At 41.4% G+C, this 18,516-nt stretch overlaps 1 protein-coding gene and 1 non-coding gene across 2 annotated transcripts in view; one reads left to right on the plus strand and one right to left on the minus strand.

The window, feature by feature from the left end:
- The window catches only part of dscama (Down syndrome cell adhesion molecule a), a 97,016-nt gene that overhangs the window by 3,665 nt on the left and 74,835 nt on the right, over positions 1 to 18,516 (minus strand). The window contains exons 12-31 of the mRNA XM_034114775.1: positions 14,884 to 15,080; positions 14,350 to 14,446; positions 14,072 to 14,200; positions 13,194 to 13,361; positions 12,511 to 12,581; positions 11,362 to 11,605; positions 11,110 to 11,256; positions 8,933 to 9,088; positions 8,461 to 8,594; positions 7,398 to 7,551; positions 6,232 to 6,349; positions 5,983 to 6,146; positions 5,193 to 5,291; positions 4,907 to 5,095; positions 3,930 to 4,220; positions 2,741 to 2,917; positions 2,619 to 2,649; positions 2,390 to 2,505; positions 2,154 to 2,312; positions 884 to 1,081 (exon numbers count right to left, since the gene is read on the minus strand). Of these exons, the coding sequence (XP_033970666.1) occupies positions 884 to 1,081; positions 2,154 to 2,312; positions 2,390 to 2,505; positions 2,619 to 2,649; positions 2,741 to 2,917; positions 3,930 to 4,220; positions 4,907 to 5,095; positions 5,193 to 5,291; positions 5,983 to 6,146; positions 6,232 to 6,349; positions 7,398 to 7,551; positions 8,461 to 8,594; positions 8,933 to 9,088; positions 11,110 to 11,256; positions 11,362 to 11,605; positions 12,511 to 12,581; positions 13,194 to 13,361; positions 14,072 to 14,200; positions 14,350 to 14,446; positions 14,884 to 15,080 (3,039 nt within the window). The remainder of the gene's footprint in view (positions 1 to 883; positions 1,082 to 2,153; positions 2,313 to 2,389; positions 2,506 to 2,618; positions 2,650 to 2,740; positions 2,918 to 3,929; positions 4,221 to 4,906; positions 5,096 to 5,192; positions 5,292 to 5,982; positions 6,147 to 6,231; positions 6,350 to 7,397; positions 7,552 to 8,460; positions 8,595 to 8,932; positions 9,089 to 11,109; positions 11,257 to 11,361; positions 11,606 to 12,510; positions 12,582 to 13,193; positions 13,362 to 14,071; positions 14,201 to 14,349; positions 14,447 to 14,883; positions 15,081 to 18,516) is intronic.
- On the plus strand, positions 1,372 to 1,444 carry trnar-ccg. Its single transcript has one exon. It is a non-coding gene; the product is annotated as a tRNA-Arg (tRNA).

The raw sequence follows: 18,516 nt of genomic DNA on the forward strand, positions 1-18,516 counted from the left end.
GTGAAGATTTTTTTTCAAAATACCAAACAGATCATGCATTTTAGCCATGCCTCATTTCGCTCTATTTGCTCTTTTCCAGCCCTGTTTTTGCAAGGGCTGATTCTGTGAGAAGTCTTCTTCGCTGCTTTTGTGGCAGACTACAGCGCCACTTACAGGCCTGGCATATATACTACAGCGTCTCCAGTGCTTTCGAGCGGCAATGGCCGTGGCCCAACCCCCCATTCCCCTGATAGGTGGAGAGTTGCCCATATAGGCGGAGCTCCCCGTTTCTGACGTCAGAACAATTTCAAATCAGATCCGTTGCAGCCCCGTTTTTAGAGATTTGGGTATGGAGGAAAATAGAGAGGGTTGTGTTTTCTGACACTTGGTGAGTTCCCTGGAACACCGGGGACACATATTCATGTATAAAAGACGTACAAAAGTGCATTTTGCATGATAGGTCCTCTTTGATTAAAGTCAACATTACAGTTTCTTTCATTGCACAAAAGTATCAGCATCAACATATAGTTAAAGTACCAAAAGTAAAAGGAATCATAATAATAAATAAATGTTTATCATAGCTGGTAAAGGTGGAGCCCGTCTCTTTATTATTTGATTTACTGCTGAGTAGTTTGTGAGTTTAGCCCAGGTGTAACTAAAGTCTTATTTAAGTGTTGATGATGTTTTGTATCATTAATCCATATCTGCAAAGTAATTAAAGGTATCAAATATATGTAGTGGAGTAAAAGGACATGATTAATCTCTGAATTGTAGTGGGGTAGAATACAGAATGCAGAAAATGGAGATGCTAATGTACCTAAACATTCTACTTAAGTACAGTACTTGAGTAAATGTACTTAGTTACTTTCCACCTCTGGTAGTGTCACACGGATATTTGGCTCACCTGTGTCCTGAGATGGGCTGACGCTGTAGCTGTCACTCTCCTTGTCCACAGAGCCTGCCACTCTGGGGGTGGGCAGCCTCCAGTCAGTGCTGAGAGTGTGGGAGGAGACCGGGGGGTGGGGGCGGTTCAGGGTCCACTGGCTGGCGTAGCGGTTGCGAGCGGCCGGGCCGGCTTTGGCTGTGCGGCGGGCCGTAGGGTCTGAGAGGGAGGAGTGAACGCAGCGTGTTGGTAAGGCTCATGGGAAGGATATGACTTAACTTAAGGAAAGATAAATGAGTGATGCAGGGAAGAGTCCTAAACATGGAAATGAGTTAGCATTTTAGCTCTTTCATTCCCTTGTCTTGAAGAAAATGTATTTTGAATGAGTTTGCACTGCTGCATCACTATATAGAAAACACATTCATCTAACACCACATTTTCCAAAAACATCAACTATAATATCTGGACACACAAGGCACTAGTTGCACATATTTTAACATGCAATTTATGGCCCAGTGGCCTAACGGACAAGGCATCAGCCTCCGAAGCTGGGGATTGTGGGTTCAAGTCCCACCTGGGTCTTTAACTGCAGACAACTGTCATAATAGGAAAAGTATAGTTTGGATCAAATACCATGAAATGTGATCTCTAATATGATAAATGCATGGGTGAAAAAATTAATAATAACAATAATTTCCTCCAGATGAAAGCTCCAGAATGTTAACCATCACAACCACACGTTCCTTTGTTTATGACACTTTTTACATCCACTGTAATGGGTTGAAGTTAAAGGCTTTAGGTGGAATGAGGTTGAATCACTTATCGTGTGAATGTAGAGTTTTTGCACACAGGCCCTGAGCTCATCACTCTCTACAAAGAAACATGAACTGTACTATTGTAAAGCCACTCATCATTGCATGCTTTACTCCAGGGCTGACCGGCCATTTACGACCTGTTCAGTTATCACTACTAGTTCATTTATAAAGTCATTCTGGCCTTCATCCCTCCCTTACTCCCTTCATTCCTTCAACCTTACATCCCTCCCTAACTTCATTCCTCCATTACTAGATCTCTCCTTCCCTACTTATCTCCCAATAAGTGTCCCTCTGTCTTCAGTACGTCTACCAGACCAGATTGAACGATGACATACCTAATTTTTCTCCATCACTTTCCTTTGCATTTTTATGTGCTTGACATCCAATGGCTCCTGTGATTATCCTTAACCCACATATTGTTATGATGTGGTCACTGATATATTTGATGTGTTATGGAGTTAAAAAATATTTCGTACTGGACTTACTGGTTCCTGGTCTGGCGTCAGACACGTCCACCAGGGGGCCGGTGGCCTGGGACAGGGACTGATAGTGGACCGTGTGAGTGACTGTGGAGGACTTTTGTTTCTGGGTCTCCCCGAAGTCGTTATCGGTCAGTAACACAGTGGACCTGTCGTCTGCGGGACACACAAACAAGCTTAGCACAACAATAACCAGGACACAGTGCAGTCTGTCCTGTGTCAGCAGAACGTACCAACAGTCTCCATGGTGTCTCTCTCCTCGATCAGCAGCTGGGCTCTGGGGATGTCGATGTGCATGCGGAGCGTCTGTTGCTGTTTGTTGACTGGCTCTGCTGGACGTGTGTTTTTACTGCAGAGCACAAAACAAAAATACACTTAATTATCAGAATCAATTGTCGTAATGAATTCTTCTCAGTTGACAGTGATGTGTCCAGATGAGTTTAGTGTCTTGAAAACTCTTACCTCATTAACATCTCAGCCAAACTTTTAGCATCTGAAAAGCAAAGAGAGAAGACAGTCATTTTACGTTTTACATAAAAGAGTAGAGGCTTAAATGTGTCATGCTGGATGACCTCTCCTCTCACCTCTGAGCCTCTTCAGCCTCTGCTCCCTCCTCCTCCTCCTCAGCACCAGCAGCCCGATGAAGATTACAACGATGCCCACCAACACACAGGAAATAGTCACCATCATCTTTAAGCCCTCGCCGCCTCCAGAGAGGTCCTCACTTACGTTGGGGGCCTTCACCAAAGGTGCGATCGTACCTGTGCAGAAGTCACAAGATGTGTGTGATGATAATGCTCTATCCATGTGCTGTAAGACATCATTTTCACTTCCTGAATCCTAACCATTCATGTCATTGTCAAATTATGTAAAAAAGTTTAGAATTGTTTTCCAAAGCAATCTCATACAGTGTTCCACCAAAGCTGCTGAACTCTGTTAATATCATCATGACCTTTTTCAGGATTGTTTTACTTTGCCAACCTGCACTTACAGTAAATGCAAAATAAATAATGCTGTAGAGCTATATGCTCAGGTTGATGTTGTCTCCATCTCCAGGATGTGAGTGAAGGAGTAAGTGAATGGGTTGGAAAACTCTAGGGCGGATTTAGAAAATCGTTTTTGCTTAGGAAACATGAAAGGACCCAAGTCAATTCTCTAGACAATAGGAAAGGATCCTCAATGCGTTCCATGACATCTCCCTTAGCATAGGATGTACTGGACCAGCCTTTATGAAACAAAAGGAGATAATGCTATCCTACAAGCCTCATGGCCGCAATATTTAAAGTGACACACCCTTCGGCCGTTCACGGAAACAACTGATCGTGACCCACAAATGCAGATCATGTAAGTTAGCATTTTACAACGTATTCGTATCCTGTCAAAGTGCTTATATGTTTTGATCTTTTAATAAAATGTTAAACTAAAAGTAAAAACTATGAACTATGTGACGCTAATAGTATAACATTATCAGATAGTCAACATTTGATGTTCTTCACTTAATACGTTTTTTTCTTTTTGCGCTTTTCTTTATAGGCACAGTGCTAGAAATGATTTGTTGTACTATTCAACTGCAGCCTAGCTGTGCTTTTGGCACTTCTCTTTGCCTCAAACTACTATTGAGAGAGACTCAGTGTGCTGCAGTTACCAGAAAGATTCTCTTTAGTTCCACTGTCAGAGTGTCAGTGTTCTGTGGATCATGCAGCTGCAGTTCCCTGCTCTACAGACAGGATATTTCAATGCTTCGTATTATCCCCCGCTATTCTGTTCACTTACTGCCATCGTAGCTGAGAGTTGAAAACTTGACTCTCTTCTCAGCGTATCCGGCGCTGTTGTAGACCTTCATCTGCAGCTCGTACCAGCTGGCCTCCTGCAGGTCATACAGGATGTAGCTCTTGGTGAGGGAGGTGCGCTGCGCCGTGGTCCAGGAGGGCGCGTCCACCGGCCGGTACTCCAGGGTGAAGGAGGTGATGGGGCAGCCGCCGTTGTTCCAGCCGTTCAGGTTGAGCTTCACCCGAGTGGCGTTGATGCTGGTGAACAGCTCCTGCTCTTTAGAGTACTGAGGCTCTGTGGAGAGGAGAACAGGGCGTCAATCATCTGCCTTTTGTCTCCTAAATTCATACTTGGGTCTAAAACAAAAGGCCACAAAGGTGTCTCAGTTAAGCTGATCTGTCTTTAAATGCCTTTTTGTCTAACAAACAACTCAAAGAGTGATTGACTATTGTAGAAGAAAAAAATATCAAACTTTTTGGAACTTAAATTGAAGCTAAAGCTGCTAAAGAAATTGGATCATCAAAATAGTTCTGTTCATTTGATGTTGATTAATACCTAGATTAATTTTTGCTGTCCATCACAATTGTCTGACAATTTCCATTTATTTGTAACATTTAATTTGACTAAGTAACATTGAATTTTACATTATTAGGAAGGGGAAAAAGTCAAGTGTGATTAAAGAAATGAATTTATTACATAATTGGTGATTTATATAACAGGCCTTTTTCTTCTTTTTAAAAGGACAAGTATTTATCACTTGACTATAAGTTACTACTGAGAAGTAAATCTGAGACAATCTATGGCAAAAAATAAAGACTCTGGAAAGTTTTTTCATTAAAAAATACTGCAATTCCATATTTTCAAAGTTTGCTCCCATTAGAGCCATACATCCGCTATTTATAAAGTTATATAAAAGACCTCAGTTAAAAAATCCCACCTCTAAATGATCAAACATAACATTATGAGTTATTTCTTCATACCTTTCCCATGGGTCTTTGCTTCAATGATCTCACTGATGCGCCCTGGCCCCACTGCATTCTGGGCAGTGAGTGTGAACTTGTACCAGGTTCCACACTTGAGGTTCTCCAGTCTGTAGGAGCGCTCACTGGGGCTGATGGGAAAGTTCCCCCACTGCTCGCTGTTATCCTCCGAGTACTGCAGGATGTAGCCTGGAGGGGAGGCGTGTGGGCAAATGAGTGTTAATGCACAGGAAGCAATCCACAGAAAGGTAAACACTAAAACTCCTGCAGGTCGTGTCTGTCTGACCTCTGATGGAGCTGCCTCCGTTGTCCCCAGGGATCCAGGAGAGGGTTATTGACGTGGTGGTCGTCTTCGTTACTGTGAGGCGAGGCTGGTCCGGTGGAACTGAAGGAGAGACCCAAACATGAGTGATTATAATAGTGCTGCAGATAACTGAATATATATAAGTGGATACAAGCACTAAAATGGGCACAAATACTCCATGGAGGTTACTCTGTTAGCCACTCAGAAATCCAAGATGGCTATAAGGATTTGTCTCAACTGAAAGCTATGTGTAGAACTGAATTGTCCACCACAAGTTCAATTCAGAAAGGTCTTTATTTTTCTCATACTGCCTCTTTTCACCCTCTGTCTGAAACCAGAGCCCAGTCTGCTCTGATTGGTTAGCTGGCAAACCACTTAGAGTTGTCCAGCCGCTTAGCCTATCATTATCACCTATCAGCCTAATGTGTAGGAACGTTAGCCAATAGAAGCGAGAGTGTGACGTAGTGATGTCCTTATGTTCATGATTGCTCTAAGCTATAGAACACAGTACAGGGAAAGGAAACTCCAAACAGCATGATAGGGCCTCTTTGACCGACTACACGACAGTGGAAGAACAATCCACTTGGCACTATTATTATGACCCCTTAGTCACATTTAGACTTTAAGATGCAATATATATTTTTTGTGTATTATGTGTGAAATGTATGTTTTGCTGTGTTGTTTTATTTGCCGGTACCAAAGACACATTTTCCACTTGACGTCAATTTAATGGACAATAAAGTTTTCTGAATCTGAATTCTGAGCGTCTCACCTTGGACCTGCAGGTTGAGGACGATCTTTTCTGAACCGAAGCTGTTACTGGCCACGCAAGTGTAGTTCCCAGAATCCTCTGCTTTCACCGTGCGAATAACGAGGCTGCCGTTACCATGGACGCTGCGCCGGCTGTCAATCACAACAGGTGCTGGGGTTCCGTTGCTAAAACATATATGTGTTTAGAATTCATATCTTTGAAGAGACACATTTGTGAGGATGTTTTTATCCTTTTCATCACTGTACTCACATCTCCTTCAGCCACTTGATGGTTGGAGATGGATCTCCCACCGCTTTACACGGCAGCACGATGTCCCTCATCCAGGGGGTGGTGACTGTCCTGTTGAAGGTCAGGATCCGAGCCGGAGCTGCACAAATACACACACACTTCAGCATCAGAGGACATGCAGAAACAAATGTGTTTCAAAAGATTTCACAAAGCACTATCCTTTCATTTAATCTCTTTTACTCCCTTAGCTCACAGAGTCACTGTTCAGTCATTCCTTTCTACAAGTGTATACATAAATGAATCTATTCAAACTTTAGACTTTATATATAGGTATGTCCAGGGTTTTGAGGAGTCATCAAAATGCCTCATCTTTATTGCTTGCCCTGTTTAGGATAGATATGGCTTGGAGAATGTTTCAGAACAGATGGAGGCATACAATGTGACTGCACACTTCATCCTCAGTTTTCCTTGAACAAGGCTTTCAATAAACCTTGTCTTTGTGTGTTCTAGTATTATTGCTCAATCTGCAGTCAGGGTTACAGTCTCCATCTGAGGAGGGGAGCAGGGGAGGCGGGACATCCATCACCTAGCCCTGCGACAGGCTGCCGATAGGAGGCCATGGTGTCTATCAGCATATTCAATCAGCTTATCAGCTCTCACCAAGCATGTCAGTGTTAACAGGGTCAGACTCAGGGTCATCACATCCAACGGATGCTCCCCCACCTGTCCAGATACTAGGAAAAAGCTACTGTCACACACCCACATGGGGGAAATGAGGTGTGGTGAGAGAAGCTGGAGCAAATATTATAAACAGTTAAGAATTGGGACTACTGCAATAACATGATACACTTCACATGTTAGATCCCAAATGCTTTCATTAACTTACTCCTTGAGCTTCATCCTGATATATTATCTCCGGAATTTATTTTTACTTCCTTATTTCTTTGTGTCTTAGGAATGTTGTATGTTGCGCTGTGGCTATTGTGCATATGACAATAACACCTTTGGAATTTGAAAGATTCCCAAAAAGATGCATCCCAAGGACGCAATGTGCATCTTTTTCTTGCTGACATAAACCTCTATGCACTTACTTTTTATTTGCCCATAAATCAATTTGCATGCAAATGTGGTACACAGTAGAGTACTTTATTCAGCCTAGTACTGCACCACAGAGGAGCGGCACCTACCCTCAGCCATGGGTTTGACAGTGATGATGTCACTGGCGTTCCCCCGGCCGGCGGCGGTGACGGCCACCACCCAGATGCTGTACTGACGGTTCCTGCTCAGGTTGGGGATGCGGTAGAAGAACACATCTGGAGCCGCCTCAAACTCACTGCTCACCTGTGGGAACACATTCATCATATGTTCCATTAACTTTAAATACTGCAAAATGACAATTAAACTAACTAATGAATGCTAAAGAATAAGTCTGGTGATATTATATACTGTAAACAGATACCATAAAAACGATGAAATCCTCACTGATACCTGTGTGTATTATTAGAATGATAGTGTATATCAGGTTATCTGTGTGACAGAGCTTTACTGTTACTAATACAAACACACCAATTGGCAATTTAATTCTGTTTTTAGTGAATGTATTTAGCTAACTTTGTGGTTGAACTCAGCTCTGAACTCACCCAGCATTACTGGAATACTGACACTGGACTAATAGCATTTATATCTTATGTACTTAATACTAATACAACACTGTAAATACTGTATTTGATTATGTGATGTACTGTATTGTAGTACAATGTGCATATTTGTACTTTAACAATCTTATATGTAAACAAATGTTTGAAATGTATTTGATTATAGGCCATTTTACGTTAATATAATATAATACATGTATTTATTATGTTATGTTTTGATTGCACATTCCTACTTTTTAAATATATTTTCTATTCTAAAGTTGAGCCACTGTCACAAAAGAAAAATTCTCCCTGGAAACATAAATGATTGTGAGTACTGGCTCTTTAGCTATGCTTCACAATGTTCCCTGGCTGCTCACTAGCATGGTCCCCCTGCTGCTTGGTGCTGAATGCTAGTTTAAAGTGGGCTAAAAAAACAAGACAAGGAGCTGAAAGACACTAACGCTGCAGAACACTGAGTGACCAATACATGATCAGTCCTTTTTCAATTCAACTCGTCGAAAATGCTAAATGTGTTCATAGATTTAATTCAAGGAATTGTAATACTTGCATGTATTGAATATCTCAGTCCATGTTTTTGAAAACGTTGACATACCGTGGGGTGTGGGTTGGAGCAGAACACGGTGTATTTCCTGATGATGCCGTTCACTTTGAGAGGAGGAAGCCAGGACACAAACACCACGGAGTTAGAAGCAGCTGCTGCCTTCACCCCTGCCGGAGGCCCGGGAACTGAGGGGAGATAAACATCGAGTTGATATATTTCCCACACTCGGCTAACATCATTTATACACTGATTATCATTTAGCAAGATAACAGATGGCAAATTTCATTTTTTACAGGACTGCATATAAGTTACATTAAGAGCGCTCCGCCTAATCGGTTTATTAAAGACCCTGCAGCTTTCTCTTCTTGTTTTTACCAAAGGGGATCATTAACTGCAGGAAATATTATCAATGTGGCCAAACGGACATTTCTCATACTAAGAAGATACTTGTAGAAATGTATGGAGGCCATTTAGCAGCGCGTCACAGTTCAGCAGTGTTCTGGAGGGGAAATCATCTTCTTACCGTCCTCCTTGGTGCGGGTGTAGATCTGCTCACTGCGGACTCCGTCTCCCGCTCTGGTGAAGGTCAGCACCTGTATGCTGTAGTTGGTGTACTTCTCCAGTCCGTCCAGCTCCAGAGAGGGCTTAGAGGTGGTCACGTTCCTGATCTCTCCCAGCTCTGATGGACGGGAAAAAGGACGGAGAGAGTTAAGTAAGAATTAGACAGAACACCTCAGGTCAAAGGTATTTTCAAATTCAGGTTTATTATTAAATGAATAATAATAAGAAACCCGAATGTGCTGCTACACCTGTATGTGTAGCAGCACATTCAAATACAGCTTTCAGCAAACGTCTGAAATGATTCAGTGTAACCTTAATATAACAAAAGTGTAACTGTCTGAAAAAGAGCCATTAGCACTGTGACACTGATGCCCTGTTCCACTCTGCATCACTGTGTGTTACACTCTGCCTGCACCCCCCTCTGCTGGTCAGGGACATTACATCGGGTCATACTGATATACGGCTACATTCTGAGATTATAGATATAATAGTAAACAGTCTGATTTGAAGAGATGCATGTTAAGATGATACATGTGAAGTGTTGACTATATAAATAAAATAAACTTTCCTATATTGTGCAAAATATACTTTTTTTTTTACAGTTGAACTTTGTTGGCTGCAACACTGTGACAACACTTTTCTAAATACCACTGTGCAATGTCTGTTTTTAAGATATAATAATCTTAGTACTTGTTGCTAGTTCACTGTTTTTTATATCCTTTTTCAATTGACCAATTTACCAATTTTACTTTAATAATGAAGTACTTTTGATTCTGATATGTTCACTAACTCTTATAATGCTGCTACTTATTTTGACACCTTGCATGTACTTGTTCTATTTTCATTTTAATATATGTCTTATTTAATGTTAATCTACTCATTTATTTTAATTTTCTTCACTGTTCTATTTCTGTAACGATGTAAAATTCCACGCTGTGGGACAAATAAAGGATTTTTAATTCTGATTTGAATTACCATGTCATAGTTTGTATTATCTTTACATAGAATATAAGCCAAGCCATTTATAAACAACATCAAAATGTGACTCCAAGCTGCACACTGTTTCCATGCAGACTCTCGCTGGCTGTCTGCAGCGCTCACGTTGTGCCGACATGATGTGACAGAGCGGGGGTCAAAGGTAATCGTGCTGTCACAACCGATCACTCGGACACACGGCCGGCCTGTGACATCATGCGCTCTGACTTCAACAGGACCATACAGACTTGGCCTGTATCGGAGGTTACTCAGAAATACCCAGAATACACCTGGATAACTAAACAATATAACTACTCTTAAGCATAGTAGATAATCGTAAAAGTAGTGGTTTAGCATGACTCAGCAAAATGCATAGTATATCTTTGAAGTGTGAGAGGTAGGTCAGGGGGATTTCTCTCTCAGAGAATATGTTTTTGTATATTAAATCCAGCATTGTTCACATTCCTTCTTCCCTGTCTTTGCTGCTGTGTTGCAGCAGAGCTTGTAATATATATAGACAATATAGATATGTAATATGGATTTTGTTGCTTTAAAATGTCTTAGGACACTCTATTGCTTCTCAATTATAAGATATCCACCAGACAGTACAGTTTGTTTATTTATATAAATATATATTAAACAGTATGTTTACAATGTTTAGTTATTTAATTGTTTCACTCCAAGATTCCTGCAGAAAGAAGTACTTTTATATTACATGTCTGTTTATGAGGTAAATGTTATTTCCTTTGCTCAGGTTGCTTGTTGGATGTTGCAGAGAAAATGACAAATGTACTCTCGATTAATCTTAGATTGAATAATAACGAAGACCAACCAAAAACCTGCTGCTTCTTATAGCTGTGTAATAAGGAACAGTGGGATGCTCTTTTCAAAAAGGGTAAAGCTTATAACATCTCCATAGCAATACTTCAAAGCTAAAAAGCCACATGGAACCATACAGACCACAACCAGCTGAGGATGTGTTTGTGTCTTCTGGTTTATAACGGATATGTGTGTTGTCTTTTTGATCAATTTAGAGATATGGCTGCTTTTTTTTAAATACACTTGATTAAAATGCGATCAAGCTGCTTTAGCTTAGGAAAGGCAGACCAGGACAAAGTTGATGATGATTTGTGTATGATGAAGTGTTCATATGTTGTTGTGTACCTCCATCAGGAAGGTTGGCCCAGTAGATGACCCTGAAGCCCAGCAGGTTTCCGTTCAGAGCGTCTTTGGGGGGCGTCAGCCAGGACAGAGAGATGACCTCCGGGGACGAGGCTAGGGCCTGGACGTTCTCTGGAGGGCGACTGGGCACTGAGGAGGAAACAGCTGACTCTTAGCAGATTGACAACATGTGGCAGCACCCTCTGATCTCCACTAGGCTGTGATATAACCCCATAAATCTGTCTCTGTGCTCACCATCTTCCAGCGTGGTCGCAGCCACCTCTGTGGAGGAGGGGCCCGTCCCTGCGCTGTTGCTGGCCTGCACCACCACTCCATACTGGGTGAACTTCTTCAGGTTGTCCAGCACCAGGCTCTCTGCGTTGTCTCCTGTGGTCTCCACGCTGATCACACTGAACTGGTAGTTCCCCCCCGAGCTGTACTCCCTGTAGCCCACCTGGTAGCCTTTGATGGCCCCGTTCTGCAGGTGCCTCTTCGGGGCCTGACAATAAAATGACACGGTTATTCCAGATAATGGGTTTGAATGTCCCTGCACTTTTTTATTTGAGTGCAGAAGTACCACATTCTCCAAGACACATCTAAACATAATAGTTAGACACTAATATATCAAATAGCATCCTCAGATCAAGCACTATTCTGATGACCTAAGAAAACTGTCTGGACAGTGTCCCCCACATTTATACATATATTTCATCATGTTTAGGTGCCAGGAAAAAACATGGTATGGTGTAGCTTGGCAACCTCCATCACACCTACATAGACAAAGTCCCAAGTGTGTTACAAGAGCAAGTCCCTCTTCTTACCAGTAAATTCAAAGTAGAACCAGTAAATACACATTGAAATGACCCCTTTGAGTTCTTAAAAATCTAATTTATTAAGCAATCTACAAAGAAGGGAATGCTTTAAATGACATCTATAACTCTTATAACATATGTATGTAGTGTGTGCCTTCATGGTGCCATCACCATCCTCTGTTAGCTGGCTGAGGGGACCTTGACTGTTAAACAGCAGTCAAGGTTTCCCATGTTCAAACACTATGACAGGGGGATGTATAATGTGATTACATCATCATTTTAAAACATTCAGATGCATTCTTGTGCAACCTTTGAAATTGAGAATAACACACACAATTGAAATAAAACAAATGTATGATGTGAAAATGATAACCTAAAAAACACTAGTCACCCCACCTACTGCATCAGACATTAGAATAAAGATTTATAATGACAACAAATACAGCATGCTACACACAGTGTTCTTTTAACACCTTCCTTTAGTCGGGAACAGTCCTTGAGCGTCACATCTGGGAGATAATCAGTGCAGCACTTTAATATTCACGGCTACAAACAACACACACTTTCAGCCCACAGAGTCGGATCAACTTACCCTCCAAGCGACTCGGATGCTCTGAGAGGAGAAGGCTTCCAGCTGCACGTCCTGAGGCGGTCCGTCAGGAGCTGAGATCACAACATGTACACATTATAAAACTGTACACAACCAGCGCTGATCTGCACAAAACCTACTAAACAAACGTCCAGAGGAGATCTGGATCCCGCTATCTAGACAGATGGGATGCTTTTATTTATAGTTGAGGGTGAGAAGTGCTCAGTGGGGGGGGGTTGAAGAATAGGGTGAGCTGATTTGCAGATGGGGTCCAGCCTCAGTCTATTGACCGTAGTGTGGCATTTACTACTGAGGCCACTAATTGAAATTGTGTGCGTTTTGTGCGAGGTCAGCACGTGTTCAATAATGCAACAGAGCCAATGTGGCTGATGAATTGACTCTGTTGGCCCTTTACCTCCTATTGCCTCGACACACACACTCACATGTTTTATCATTTTAGCTGTATATGATATACTTGAATGTGTCTGAAACATTTATACACACTGAAAACATGTAACTGTTGACTTTATATTAAGTTGAACCTTATATTTTGTTTAAACTATTTAAACTTAATATTATTGCTTTCAACTAACCTAATACAGTCATGTGAAATCCATTGACATAATACATTTAATTAAAGCCAGCAGTTCAGTGTTTTCAGTGCAGAATGCAACACAGACTCTTACCGGCTTTCGTCCGTGTGATGGTGAGCTCGTTGCTGGCCTCGCTCTTGCCGATCAGGTTCTTGGCGAACATGCGGATGTTGTAGGTGGAGGAGGGGTGCAGGTCGATGATGGTGGCCTGGTTGAGCTGAGGTGAGACATCTTTGGTCTTCTGAGCCGTATCCCAGGAGGCTGGGGAGGTTTATTGGGGTTACTGGGGAGAACTCAAAGCTAAGTGCACTCGGACAGGCTATATTCAATCATAGTGCTTAAAGAAAATGAATAGGGGGAGGGATAATCAAGCAAGATGGCGGCTGTGGCTCAGGGGATAAAATGGACGTCTCCAAATTGGAGGCTCAATCCCAAAATTGCTCCTGAGACATGTAGTGTGCATTGAAATGTACAGTATTTAAGTGGCTTTGGATAAAAGGATAAACTAAAGGACACAAAACAACAGATTCTCTACAAGCTTACAATTTCGAAAGGGGAGATAATATGTACACTAATATATATTTACATAATATATATTCTCAGGTTCATATCTGTATTTTGTGTACTACTGTGACATGTCCCCAGGCTTTAATGTTCAAAAAGCTCTTTATTGTTCTCATACTGCCTGTGGCTGCAGAACCTCTTTCACCCTCTGTCTGAAACCAGAGCCAAGTGTTCTCTGATTGGTTAGCTGGATGGCTATAATGTAAAATGTGTGGGAGTACTAGCCAATAGAAGCGTGAGTGGAGGGAACACAGGGATTTTAGCCTTAGTAGACCATTTACAAAAACCTATACAACACACGGAAAACCCCAAAAAGCATAATAGGGCCTCTTTAACCAGTGCTATTTCAAACCATTTTAGCTCATTGTGAAATCGTACCATATCGATTTAAATGTCTTTTCTTGTACCTGATTTGTTCTTGCTCTCAATATCGAAGCCTGTGATTGGGCTGTGCCATCGAAAACCCATAGTCCAGCGCAGTGCAATGGTCCTGTCCGTCACCTCTCTGATCTCCACCTCTGGGGGGTCCGGGGGCTCTATGAGGCATAACATTGGGACAAACGTTGTTATTTCAGTCTTACTGAATTTAAGAGGGCAGGCATTGTAGGTAAAGTATCAATCTGCATATCTGAATAAAAAAGTGTGTTTTTCTGTCGTTGAGCAGTTGAGCTGGGAGAAGTCATACCTTGCACTGTGACTGAATGATTCCTCTGTCTTCTCCAAACGGAGTTGATGGCATGACAAGAGAAGAAGCCAGAGTCCTCCCTCACTGTGGGCATGATCTGAGGGATTCACAGGAACAAGATGAGGTCAAATGAAAAACACTATGCAGCTGGATGTCCACTGACTGTGGTATTGATTCCAACACAATATCTGTTTCTTAATTTGAATGGAGTGTTTTTCTGTCCAATAATGTATCCCACAACCTTTGACTTGTGACCCCTCACCACACGCCTTGGTGGTGACAAGAGTGGTGAGGAGTTCAACCAACTATGTCATTAGAATGAAGTCAGAATTGTCTCCCCAATTCAACACTGTAGTCTCTACAAAAAGGTAATCTTGCCCGAAAATATTCAGAACTCTAAAGGAAGTATCCAGTATTTAATAAGAGAACAAACGTTGATTATGCTGTTGCATCATATATAAAATAAACATCAAGAATCCAATATTATATGGCGATAAGTTGAATTGTACTCATCCAAGTGGCGCAGCGTCTTACCTGCAGGGTGGAGATGACTTCATCGCCCACCTCCTTGACAGAAACCACGTAGCGGCTGGTCTCTGGGTTGATGATGCGTTCCTCCTTCTCCCAGCGCACCATGATGGGTTTCTCTCCGTGGGCCGTGCAGCTCATCTTCTTCTCTTCACCCTGAGTGGCCAGCGTGGTGTTGGGGTACGATGTGATCATGGCAGGGACTGGTGAGGAAGAGAGGTGGAGAAAAAGAGATGAAGAATCGGTTAGATTAGTTTTCTATAATAATCAAATTGGTACTTTGGTATCAGATTTCTAACTGATAGATGTTTGTTGATAGGAGACACATCTCTCTTGTTTAAATAACCTTTGGATTGACAGATTAAACTAAAGGAATTCTACAGGGAAAGACAAACAATTTTGTACAAAACATTAACTCTGTCTCTTATGGTTTGCTAACTTGAGCAGTGCTAGTTAGCCTGCAGTTGCTAAAGTTGCAGAGAAAGGCTTAAAGATGGTGATTGGCTCAAAGGACACTGGGAAGAAATAGGTGTCATGAGTGGCGCCTTGATGAGTGCTGCACCTGGTCAATTGTCTTTTGAATTAGGTTTTTGGTGGGATTTCTGAAATAGGGTCTCTGTTAAATGTTAAACATGTCTTTAAAAATGCTAAGTGGCTAATGCAAAAAAGCTCAACAACTGTCAAAATTGAAAGCACACAGTCTGACACGTTCTGTAGCAACTGTGATGAAAAGAACCCTAGCATTCCCAGCCGTTTTAATGTTGTGTAACTGAACGTACAGCCTCCCTGTAACATGGAGAGCTGCCTCTGTGCGTCTCTTCTATCTGAGGGTCCTAAATGGCTCAGCGATGCTCTAACAACACTCTGAAGACACCACACTAAACGCACACTAACGACATACATGCCTCATTACACCCACAGCAGAGTGTATAACAACCCTCTGCTCCCAGATGCTCACACACACTCACACCCACGTCCACACACAAGCTCATGCAAGCGCACAAATGTGTGCGAGCTCTTGCATACACACACAAACACAAGTACACAAAGCGTGACTCCAGTGATGTGATGTGATGTGAAGTGTCAGGCAAGAGGTTGCAAACATTTAAGCTTCATCTCTTATTCATTCTGTAGCCATTTGGCGCACGGCTAAGGAAAAGAACGCTGATTTATTTTGCATGACAAGTATGAATTTTTTGTGAGACATATTTGGAAAAGTGAGGGGAGGAGAAAAAGCTCAGGCTATATTTAAACGATAACGTTTTAGTGCTAGCTTCTCTCATTTTGCAGTGAAAGTGGACCAGAGGTGGAAACTGTGTAATGGCATTACAATGTGTGTTCTGTAAGGAAGTGGAGGCAATTTGTCAAATATACAATATATTTCTGGTTATGGCACATATTTGTTAATGACATACTGATGCAATTGGTTGATTGAACGATGTAACATTTGAAAAAGAATCCTGCACTGATTCAGAAATTACAACAATATGATGTAAAAGAAAAGGGTTAGGGTTATTTCTTTTCCAACATATATTTGAAATGTTTAGCATGATCAGTTGTTGACATAAAACTAACTACACGTGACAAACCTTTAGATATCCAATAAATGGATAAAAGGGAGCGATATACTTGTTTTTTTAATGTTTTATAAAGGCCAGATTGATCCATTAATCAGATAAATAAGAATGATCACTATTGAAGTCGCTTTTGTTTGACTGGTGAGCCAGTCAGCATCTCATTAGTTAATTTGTTGTAATTATCAACTAAATCTATTTTGCAACATGGCATCCTGACATGAACATGTGTAAGGAGGTGGAGATACAAAGCTAACAAATCCTCAACAATGGAAGAGTCTATGCAACATGAAGAGGGCTCAGAGATGAAGCACATGCAAAGTGTGCGTCTGTGTGTAAGTGTGTTTAAACATGCAGCAGAACGTGTGTGTGTATATGCATGTGTGTGCAGACGTGTGTGGGTGTGCAGGCAGTGCAGCTGAGCCAGCCCTGAGGCACACTTTGTGGCCCTGTAATTGTTGTGTTGATGTATTTCTTTAATATCCAGTGGCATTATGGGAACAGGACAACGGGGAGGAGTGACGAGAGAAAAAGAAAGAAGGGAAGAGAGGAGGAGGAGAAGGAGGAGAAGGAGGAGAAGGAGGGAGTCCCCCGTCTCATTAGGCATCAACTCCCCTGATATCTAATTCAGCCTTGAACACAACACATGGGGCAAAGCACACAGCTAACACACATGTGTGCAGACAAGGGGGAACTCATCATAAATCTTATTTGATATCAGCCATACTTAAAATCAGCTTACCCAATGTGTCTTATGATCATGTCTGGAAAGACTCAATCTAGGTTGATAAGACGTTTTGATGTGCTTAAATGAAGTCTTGAGCACAATAACAGACGCTCAAAAAAGTATATACTTCTTAAGAAACCAACAGTCTTTTGTTGGAAGTGTAACTTAAAAAATGTATTCCGTTACAATTAATAATTAACTGTTAAAAAATATATAACTGGTATCCTTATCTCAGTATCACAATATTAAGGTAATGTAACCTGATTACTTTTGGACTACCTCAACACCAAAAGCAATGCAAATTAATAAAAAGGAAAATAAATATGAATAGGATGTTTCCCTATGTTTACATAAGTGTATTATGTAAGACAACAGAACAATGTAACATTAGAAAAGAGACAGAATATGCAATTGTTTTAGCATACTACATTATATGTAATTATAGCAGTATTTTTTTTAACAGATTACAAGGATAGGTTAAATTATATGACAGGCTCTCAGATTATTAAAGCTTTTTGTTTTATTCATAAATAAATGAAAAGCATTCAGAGCATTTTTACTTAACAAACAAGTACTGCATTGTAACGTGTCAGCATGTGCTTCATAATGTATGGATGTATATTTTCAAATGTATTGTAACGTCATAAAAAAATTAATGTAAAAGGTACTTCTAAAGTTAGTATTTTTTATGTAACTGTAAGGAAATACAGTTACACTTTTTGTATCCAAATAAGGTCATCATATAACATGTACGTTGTTACTCCAAAAGCATTGTGTTGCAGACCTAACCATGTCTGTTTCTCAGACTATAATTATTCCTGAAAATCAGCTGCTGTATTTTTTACATTAGTAAAAAGTAAGCATTGCAGCCTTGTGAAGCAAATAATAATAAGTGTAGTGTGTGTTTACTGCACAGCATGCACAACATGTCTTTGATGTGGAGGTGAGGAGAGCCCTGTTCCTCCACACAAACCCAGAGGGCAGTGATGATACACTTAAGCCTGCAGGGGATTGTGGGGGATAGGCTGGCTGCTGATAGGCTACTCCCGTGAGACAAAAGCCCTTGCCTTCCTCCCTCCCTTCTCCCAGGCTGCCTTTCACCTGGACAGGTTACCATGCCAACCAGCATCGGACAGTCTCTCCTGCCTCCTCCCTCTCCTCCCCCCTCTCTCTCTCCAGGCTCTACTCTTAGAAAAGGGCCATTTCTAGTAGCCAGGAATAGAACATGGACCTGCCATTGATTTTTTCACAGGAGTATGATGATGATTACACAATCACGCCCTGAATGTCGCAATGCAGGGCCGAAAAAGAGATACCAAAATAAACTGCTACTGGTGG

Source organism: Trematomus bernacchii, unplaced genomic scaffold (assembly GCF_902827165.1).
Source record: "Trematomus bernacchii unplaced genomic scaffold, fTreBer1.1, whole genome shotgun sequence".
NCBI lineage: Eukaryota > Metazoa > Chordata > Actinopteri > Perciformes > Nototheniidae > Trematomus > Trematomus bernacchii.